Source organism: Anguilla rostrata, chromosome 3, assembly GCF_018555375.3.
Source record: "Anguilla rostrata isolate EN2019 chromosome 3, ASM1855537v3, whole genome shotgun sequence".
NCBI lineage: Eukaryota > Metazoa > Chordata > Actinopteri > Anguilliformes > Anguillidae > Anguilla > Anguilla rostrata.
Genome location: NC_057935.1, coordinates 37,241,326 through 37,250,508, shown reverse-complemented (window position 1 = coordinate 37,250,508; position 9,183 = coordinate 37,241,326). Strand labels below are relative to the sequence as shown.

Sequence of the window (9,183 nt, the reverse complement as noted above, 5' to 3'; positions counted from 1 at the left end):
TTCCAGCGTACAGGATTGGTATTAATGAGGGACTTTATTGGCAGTAATGTTCTATTACAGTATGTGATAACAGGTAATGCAGCTCACAATGCTGGAAACAAGTCAACAACTGCAAATGACATACAATAAAATATAACTGATGGCCCCACTTCCACCAAATCCATTCTATAGACTTTGTGGTCTTTATTATAAACTGCAACTGTAGCAACCAAAATAATCTAAATAAAGCTTATTGAAAATTTTTAATGTCTTCACAGCTGTGCAAAAATAACTATAAAATATTGATTTTACAATGGACAAAGCCATAGGGACTGTAAATAAATTAACCTAGACGGCAACACACAGATACATAGATTTAAACAGAGGTTGATTTATACAATGTACAAACATAGAAGAGAAATACTTTTTTCTTCTTTTGTAAAAAGTCAATGACAATGACATAGACCTTCACTTAAAATATGTATATACACTCAGTGGCCACCTTATTAGGTACACCTGCTCGTTAACACAGATTGCTTGCTGCTCCTTCAAACGGAATCGTGTGGCTGCAACTCAATATACAAAGCATACAGACATGGTGAAGGGGTTTAGTTATTTGATCAAACATTAGAATGGGCATGACCCATGAGCTAAGTGACTTTGACTGTGGTATGATTGTTGGTGCCAGATGTGGTGGCTCCACACGCAGTTTCACGCAGTACAGTCTTTACATTTTACAGATAATTGTGCGATAGACAAAAAAGTCCAGTGGGTGGAAGTTCTGTGGCCAAAAACACCTTGTTAATGAGAGAGGTGGGCAGATGTGTCAAACCAGCAGCAGAAAACCATGCCAGGTTCTACTCCTATCAGCTAAGAACAGGAAGATGAGGCTACAGTGGGCACATGATCACCAAAATTTGATGATTAAAGATTGGAAATATGTCAGCTGGTCTGCTAAATCTTGATAGGGTCTTATTTTTTCTAAAACAACATGAATACATGGATCCATCCTACCCTGTGTCAATGGAGCAGGCTGGTGGTAGTGCTGTAATGGTGTGGGAATTTTCTTGGCACATGTTGGGCCCCTTAATACCAACTGAGCATCATTGCCACAACATACCTGCTGATCATGTGCATCACGTTATGGCCACAGTTTACCCTTTATCAAGTGGGTACAACCAGCAGGTTCATGCGTCTCAAGCTGGTTCCACAACATGACGTGACTTCAGATTACTCCAATGACCTGCACAGTCCTCAAATCTCAATCCAGTAGAGCACCTTTAGGATGAGGTGGAACGAAGGTTTGCAGAATGAATGTGTGGCCAAAATACTTTGATGAGACAAAATCCATTAGGAATGTTCACAGCACCTAGTTGAATTCATGGCACAAAATTCTGGTTGTTCTGGAGGCAAAAAGGGGTCCTACCCAAAACAAAATAGATGTACTTAATAAAATGGCCACTGAGTGTATGCATATGTACAAAGAATTTGCAGTATCCTCAAAGCTCAGGAATGGCCATTTCCTATTTCTTCTCCATCTGCAGTTGAACTTAATTTAGTCAAATTAAATGGCACAGCCCACAGTTTTAGAATTCTGTACGGTCTCCCTCGGTTGATTAATATTGTAAATGTTGTATCTGAAAACACGATTTTGTGTGAGCACCTGAAAGGTATAAATTTATGATTTAAAGCGTTGCTCTTATATCAGTTTACACTGTCCTGCACATGCCATGTGAGTTATTCTCTGTAATGTCCAGCTCGGGTGCACCCTTGTGACGGAAACAGGCAAGGGCGGCCTGTCTTACATAGAGCATGAGAGTGCCAATGTCAGTACTGCCTGTGGTCAATGTTCACTTTTAAAAAAAGCTTACACCAACAGCGTTTAGTGAGAATTTGAATTTTTTTTAATAAACTGTAGTTTTCAACTTTGTCCACCACTTAAAAAATGTACTATAGAGAATGGTGAGGTGTGGCTGTGGGGAGGCAATGAAAATGAAAATTGGAAACCTACACATTGGACTCTACAAAGGATCGCTTTGGTTTCATTGAAGCCATGAGAATGGAGGGATTATCTCGGACCAGGCCGGACGGCTTGGATTTACCGTCAGTGAAAGAATGCAGCACGGCCACGGCCGGCTTGGATTCCTTGTAACAGGTGGCGGCTTGGCAGAATTTCTCTGCAAATTCCCGGGAATGCATTCCGTTGTGAAAGCCCCCCGTGACGCCCTGAGGTGGAGCTCTGAGCTGGTCTTGGTAAACGCTCATCGACATGGCGTAAGGCAGCTCGCAGGTCTCGGCATGCTTGCTCGCGGTGGACATGACGTGGCCCACCAACCCTTCGGTCGAGTGGCTCTGCCAACCACGGCCAGTGAGCTGGTGGCCCTGGTGCGGTGGCAGCTGTTGGAATCGCGCTGTCTTGTCCGTGACCCCCATGAAGGGGCGGGGCTTGTACTCGCTGGCCCCACCCTGGACCTGCTTGGCCCTGTCTGGAGCGGTCTTGGTACGCACGTCCGGGCCTTGCGGCTTGCTGCCATCGGAGAGGCTGCCGGTGGAGCCCAAGCTGCTGGTGGAGCTGGACACCTTCATGCTGCTGCTGTGGGACCCAGCTGTGGAGATGCTGCTGGCCAGCGACTCCTTCCTCGTCTCCTGGGCTCCTCCCCCTGCCAGGGCATCTAAAGAGGATGCCGAATGGGCTGAGAGCCTGTCTGCAGCCATCTTGGTTGTGCTGGCTGTGCTGTAGGGCTGGACAGGCTGAGAGGGGAGCTGGTCCCCTGTGTCGCAGTGGTGGACTGCAGTGGTCAGGTGCTCACCAGGGTTGGGTTCCGAGTCTTTGAGTAGCAGCGGGCCGATGTCGATGCCCGGGCCCGGCTTGAGAATGCAGGAGATGTGTCTGCTTGGGAGAGGGCTTGAGGGACCATACTGGGGCTTGCTCCCTGGCTTCGCTTCGGATTTCTGGGAGTTGCTTTCCGTGTGAAAAGCAACTGTGCTTTTGATGCTTTGGGCCTGCCTACTGGGCTGGAAGACCAGAGGCTCTCGAGGGTACTGGTGGCTCAGTCCGTCGGGAGGCGACTCTGGCCTTGGGTTCTGTTGGGAGGGGTCCACCACGTCTTCAAGCGTCTGGTTCAGGGCATAGACGTCCGGCTGCCAGGGCTCTTGCTTGTCCTGCTGTGAGAGCTCTTCCTCACCCGCGTCCTTTGTCTCCGGCTGGTCCTCACTTTCTTTGTCCTGGTCGCTGGGAACCCCCTCCCTTTCCTCGCAGTCCACGTCATGGCCTGGCGCGCCCTGCTGTTTCTGCTGGGCTTGATGCAGCTGCTTGCACTCTTCCTCCACCCGCGCCAGCAGCCGTCGGATCTCCCGGTTGGTCGGGCAGAGTTTGGCCGCCTCGTGCAAGTCGGCCAGCGCAGCCGCAAACTGCCTGTGGGGAGAGAGAGGTGGCAGGCAGGGGGTCAGCTTCACTAATCTACCAGAGAGCCGGGTCCTCATAATTCACCCGCACAATACACGGTCCGCTGGGATGAACAGGTCATTGTGGGACAGAGTTTTCAGGGGGATGGCTTTTACCTGCTGCTCCTTTTCGCTCTGGCTCTGGCGTAGTAGGCCTCGTATGATTTTGGTTTCAGCTCGAGGGCCTTTGTTGCAAACTCTTCGGCCATGCCGAAGTCCTGTTGGGAGGAATTACAGTACGTTGATCTGTGTAATGAGCTCACTGCGTGCTGGGAATGCATAGAATTATAAGCTTTCAGAATGTTTAACAGAATTGGAAGCCTGCCATTTCCACACCAATGATGTAGACAACTGCCATCACCGGTTTGTTTGATAACGGGTCTGCTGGATGTTTTAAAAAAAATGCTTTCACTGTCTAATCCTGAGAATATTGCACTACTCTGCATAGCACTTTTGCGGTTGGTTACCTTAGCATTGCTTCTGTAGTATTTGACAGTGAAAGATCATTTAGTGTATTATCTCCCAGAACTCTGCAGTAAATCCTTTGCTTACAGGCTTTATTAAAAGGATTCAGTAAATCACACATAGTAGTGTCTCAGTCCTTCAGCAAGTACCACAGATTACTGTGACATTTCTAGTAAGCATACCACATTTATATTTGCTATTCATTTCTTTGCACAAATTTGTCCTGAAGGACTGAAATTGATGTCTGATGACATCTGTCTGTGCAAATGACAAGCTGTAACAAATGGTTGGATCCCATTAGAACTAACTGACAGTAGAAGTGGGAGCTTATTCTAACATTCAGACGTTTCCCATCTCGTGGTGTCTGCTTCTGTACTATGCATGGGGAATATTCCATTAGGAAACACTTTCTTTTATCCATATCCATATCCTTATACATATACACATGAATTCAGCTAGATGGATTCAGCTGGCCTAGAGGCTTTGCTCAAGCCTGGTATTCTACATGGTATTGATGCTGTGTGCGCATTGTCATTTTGCGCATACCTTGCCCTCATGACCTTACTGGATACAGATGAAACATGAAAGTAAATTGCTGGAAATGGAATCTGAATTTGTAACCAGTAGGCTGTAGGTTAAAATCTTGGGCAGACCATGGCTGGTTTGCCTGAGATGAGCATGCTTCTTCTGGATTGCACCAGTAGACACCTAGCTGTATGAAGGATGACTATGAAAATGTACAGTAAGATGTAAGCAGTCTGGGTAAGGGTGTTTTCTCAAAAAGAAACACGGGGGGGGGGGGGGGGTGTGGAGAAGCTCACGTTGGTTTTCCTGCGGCATCGGGAGAGGTTGAGGTACAGTGAGACTCGCAGCTCTCTGAAGGCCTTCAGGTCATCCCCAAACCCTTCCCTGGGGAACTTCCTCAGGGCATACTGGTACCTTTGGGCCGCCTCCTTCATTTTCCCCTTCTGAGAGAACACACAATCCTCAGCATGACTGACCTCTCCATCAATCACATGCTCTCCACCAATCAGCTCAATGCAGTTAATGTCAGGGATCAATCACAAGCTCTCTTACAAACATGTGGGATGATCACAGCATGGTATTGACCGGCTAAAAAGAGAGTTATACTCATGATATTTAAAGTCAAATTTGATCTCAATTTGTGTTTTCTATAGAACATATGAAAAAAAACATTTCTGGACAAAAATAAAAATCACATCCAAAAAAACCTCTACCAGTCTTTTTTATGTCAATAATTGTTCCAAGTCTTCTGAAAGTTACTTTTGACAAGAAAAGCCCAAATCCTCAAGCTTTTCTGAAAATGTCTGACTATTGTGCTGATAACCATGAACACATTAGAATGAAAGAAAGGCAGAACATATTTTCAGAAGTATGTTAAAGTAACATTAATCACATATGTCAAACCATTTTCCGTCACACACCTTATACAGAAGGTTGCCTTCCTCCATAAGCTTCTGCAGGAGGATGATGAGAATGTCTGGCTTGGATGTGGCCATTGCCCAGGCAGCATTCCCTGGAAGTGGGGGGGGGGGGGATAATGCATTGTCATGCAGGGCCACACCCACATCAAAAATCAATACTCACAATTTAATTGGTACGGAGTAAAGTTACCTAAACTTTGTACCTGATCGATCATAGGGAGATGTTCTGTAGCCTTAAGAGAGCATTATTGCGAGCATTTAAGAAAGAAAATAGGGTGAGATATTAGACAGCCACAATATCTTAGAGATAAAGCAAATATACAGCACACACACGTGCAAGTTTACATTCACACCAACACACATTCAAACAAAAACACTCAAAAGAGCATCCTGTAATGTCCTTCTGTCTTCTGTGTTATAATACACTTTCGAGAAAGAAAAAAAAAACATTGAAACAAGTGTTTTATGAGGACACAAAATTAATGAATGGTATGGTCTTGTGAACTTTCATGTTGAGAGTGAAAAAAAAGAATATTTGCTTCTAATAGTCTGACCAGACCCTTAGGGAATGTTTCTGGTGAAAGCCAATTCTTAGGGTCTTACCATTTCTTTAAAGCTGAGTTCCTGAAGAAGACGCTTAGGTATGCAGGTGAGCCCTTATTGAGCTTAAGCGGGTGCAATGTGAGCTTTGGGATATACCTAAGTAAGTTCAGGACTATCTTCTCATTCTGCTCAATGGCTCAAGTGGCGCACTTTTGGGGTTGAAGTGCTTGGGTCACTGCTAAATAATGAATAAATACTGCTCTTAGTAAAATTCTTTTATACTGCCTACTCTGGATTATTCAGACGAAGAAACTCCAGACATTGCAACATTCCGGGAGAATCATAAAATGCACCCTGATCCACTTACTTTGTTGAATAGTGGTTTATGTACAAGTATAGTAGCATGTACACATGTAGAGAGCTCAGTAGTCCATGTACAGTAGCATGTACACGTAGAGAGCTCAGTGTTCTATGTACAGTACCATATACACATGTAGAGAGCTCAGTGCTCCATGTACAGTACCATATACATATGTAGAGAGCTCAGTGGTCCATGTACAGTAGCATGTACACGTAGAGAGCTCAGTGGTCCATGTACAGTACCATATACACATGTAGAGAGCTCAGTGGTCCATGTACAGTAGCATGTACACACGTAGGGAGCTCAGTGTTCTCTGAACAGCACCATATACACACGTAGAGAGCTCAGTGGTCCATGTACAGCATCATATACACATGTAGAGAGCTCAGTGGTCAATGTACAGCACCATATACACATGTAGAGAGCTCAGTGGTCCATGTACAGCAACATATACACGTAGAGAGCTCAGTGGTCAATGTACAGCACCATATACACATGTAGAGAGCTCAGTGGTCCATGTACAGTACCATATACACATGTAGAGAGCTCAGTGGTCCATGTACATCACCATATACACATGTAGAGAGCTTGGTGATCCATGTACAGCACCATATACACATGTAGAGAGCTCAGTGGTCAATGTACAGCACCATATACACATGTAGAGAGCTCAGTGGTTCATGTACAGTACCATATACACATGTAGAGAGCTCAGTGGTTCATGTTCACATGAAGAGAGCTCAATGGTTCATGTACAGAAGCATGTACCCATGTACAGATCTCAGTGGTTCATGTACAGTAGCATGTACACATGTATAAAGTTCAGCAGTCTGTTTGCAGTCATATGTAAACCATACCTGCCAACACTCCTGTCTTTCCTGGGTTCTCCCTTATATTTACCCCGTCTCCTGCCTCACTCGTTTCTAAATTTCTCCTGCTGTACTCCTGTATTTTCCAATGAATACTGATGAATTATGAATAGTGATGTGAAATACACACACATGCACACACACAGTAACAACAGATCTATATTGTTTTGTATTTCGGAACTGTTTTAAAGCAACATTAAAAACCCTTGTATCATAGTATCCTTGTACCCCCCGGCACCACAGCAAATGCTGACGCTGCGATACACTGACCCACGGAAAATCAACCTTAATGTCACTCCCCAGAGCAGGCAGGTGTGATTTAAATGCAGAGCACGGCGCTCACCCAGCTTGGCCCCCTTTTTCAGCAGAGTCACCACCACCGATGTGTTCCGGCAGCCGATGGCCCGGTCCAGCGGCCTCATCCCGCTGTAGTCCACGTGCTCGATCACGGCACCTCTCTCCACCAGATACTGGACCTGCAAGTTTGGAGACGTCGCTCCTGTTACGCACACGAGCCATCACACAGACACAGGGGGTCCTGCAGGGCACAACCGAATTCCCACTATGGTTCCCTAAGCAGGTACCTATAGTCATCCCTCATTTAATGAGATAAATGCCTTCCTCACAACCTTAGCTGATGTGTGCTGGGCCAAATTGGTTTCTGTACATCAGGGATCAGCAACTCACGGTCCTTGAGGGCCAAGAACTGCTGGTTTTCCACCCTCCCTTTGCCTGGGAGTCAGGTGTGAAGACAGTCTGGCCTATCAGTAGCACTAATTACCCGGGAGAAATGAAAACCAGGGCTGTATTTGGATTTGAGGGCCAGAGTTGATGATCCCTGCTGTACATACATCAGTAGAGTGGATGTTTCACATTGGTTGTGGCTGAGGTGAGCCCACATTCATTAAGAATGGGATTAGCTAACCCTTAAGTAAGAATTTACATGACCTTCATAAAATTACTGCAGTATGATTGCTTTCATTCATTCATTCATTCATTCATTCATTCATTCATTCATTCCCATAGTAGGTGATGCTGCATTAAGGGACTTTAGGGTCAAGTGTTTCCTGTTCGTTTTTTAATCTCACGTCTGTTAAGTGTCTGTACTTTTATGGCTGTCGTGTAAAATGTGATCTGTGTTGTTTTAACCTTTGTATACCTGCTTGCAAAGAAAATTTCCCTCCGGGGGAAATAAAATTATTGATTGATTGATTGATTGACAAGGGAGTGTATCATATGACACATGAACACTGCGTGTGGTCCATGACTGAGGCACATTTCACAGCATTTCTACTCACGATCTCAGCGTCACCGTAGAATGCGGCCAAGTCCAGCGGAGTGCGTCCGTTCTTGTCCGTGTGATTTATGACCGTGCCCTTCTCCACCAGGAAATGCACCACATTCTTGTGTCCTTTCAAGCACGCCCAGCTTAAAGGTGTCAATCCCTCCTTATCCACAGAAGTTAACTCGGCACCTAAGATATGCAACCAGACCCGCAAACCTTGTAACCATGTTCCTCAGAGCAAAAACAACACAAACCTGCAAATGGAATTGAATGGTGTACCAAACAAACCCTCCATTCAAGTGTTCATCTCAAACCATTAATGCAGGTAGCAATAACCTGCAGTAACTTCCTAAAAGGGTGCAATGGTCATTTTGGACTTTCTGTGATGGTGTGAGGTTTGAACATTGATTACAATATGATCCAAGGACCAGGCAACTGAAATTGATGGTGTGCGTGTTGAGCAAGGCCTGGTGATTTGTAGGTGACAGCTGATGACTGGGACGTGTGAAGCTCACCCTTGGAGACCAGGAACTCCGCAGCGTTCAGGTGTCCCTCGCAGGCTGCCACCATCAGAAGAGTGCGCCCCTGCTTATCGCTTGTGTTAACATCCGCACCGTGCTGCAGCAGCAACTCTGTAATCTGACCCCCAGAGAGCAAAGCTTCACACTTGATTTTTGCCATGGCAATCACATTAAATAAGCTCTATGCCTCTTGTTTAATTAGTAATATTAAATGGTTAGTCGTTTTACTTTTACAAAGTTCACTGCATTAAACACATTAACCAAAAGTTCA

General features: G+C 45.4%; 1 protein-coding gene across 5 annotated transcripts in view; it reads right to left on the bottom strand.

Moving 5' to 3' along the window:
* Nucleotides 1-15: 15 nt before the first annotated feature.
* Nucleotides 16-9,183, bottom strand: part of LOC135250748 (protein TANC1-like) — a 150,395-nt gene continuing 141,227 nt past the window's right edge. For 3 of the 5 annotated variants that reach the window (XM_064327378.1, XM_064327380.1, XM_064327381.1), the window contains 8 exons: nt 8,907-9,030; nt 8,405-8,580; nt 7,450-7,582; nt 5,537-5,566; nt 5,334-5,425; nt 4,710-4,856; nt 3,541-3,641; nt 16-3,394 (listed from right to left, as the gene is read on the bottom strand). In XM_064327378.1, the coding sequence (XP_064183448.1) occupies nt 1,987-3,394; nt 3,541-3,641; nt 4,710-4,856; nt 5,334-5,425; nt 5,537-5,566; nt 7,450-7,582; nt 8,405-8,580; nt 8,907-9,030 (2,211 nt within the window). In that variant the 3' untranslated portion in view covers nt 16-1,986. The remainder of the gene's footprint in view (nt 3,395-3,540; nt 3,642-4,709; nt 4,857-5,333; nt 5,426-5,536; nt 5,567-7,449; nt 7,583-8,404; nt 8,581-8,906; nt 9,031-9,183) is intronic. The other 2 variants (XR_010328994.1, XM_064327379.1) reach the window with 2 other exon arrangements.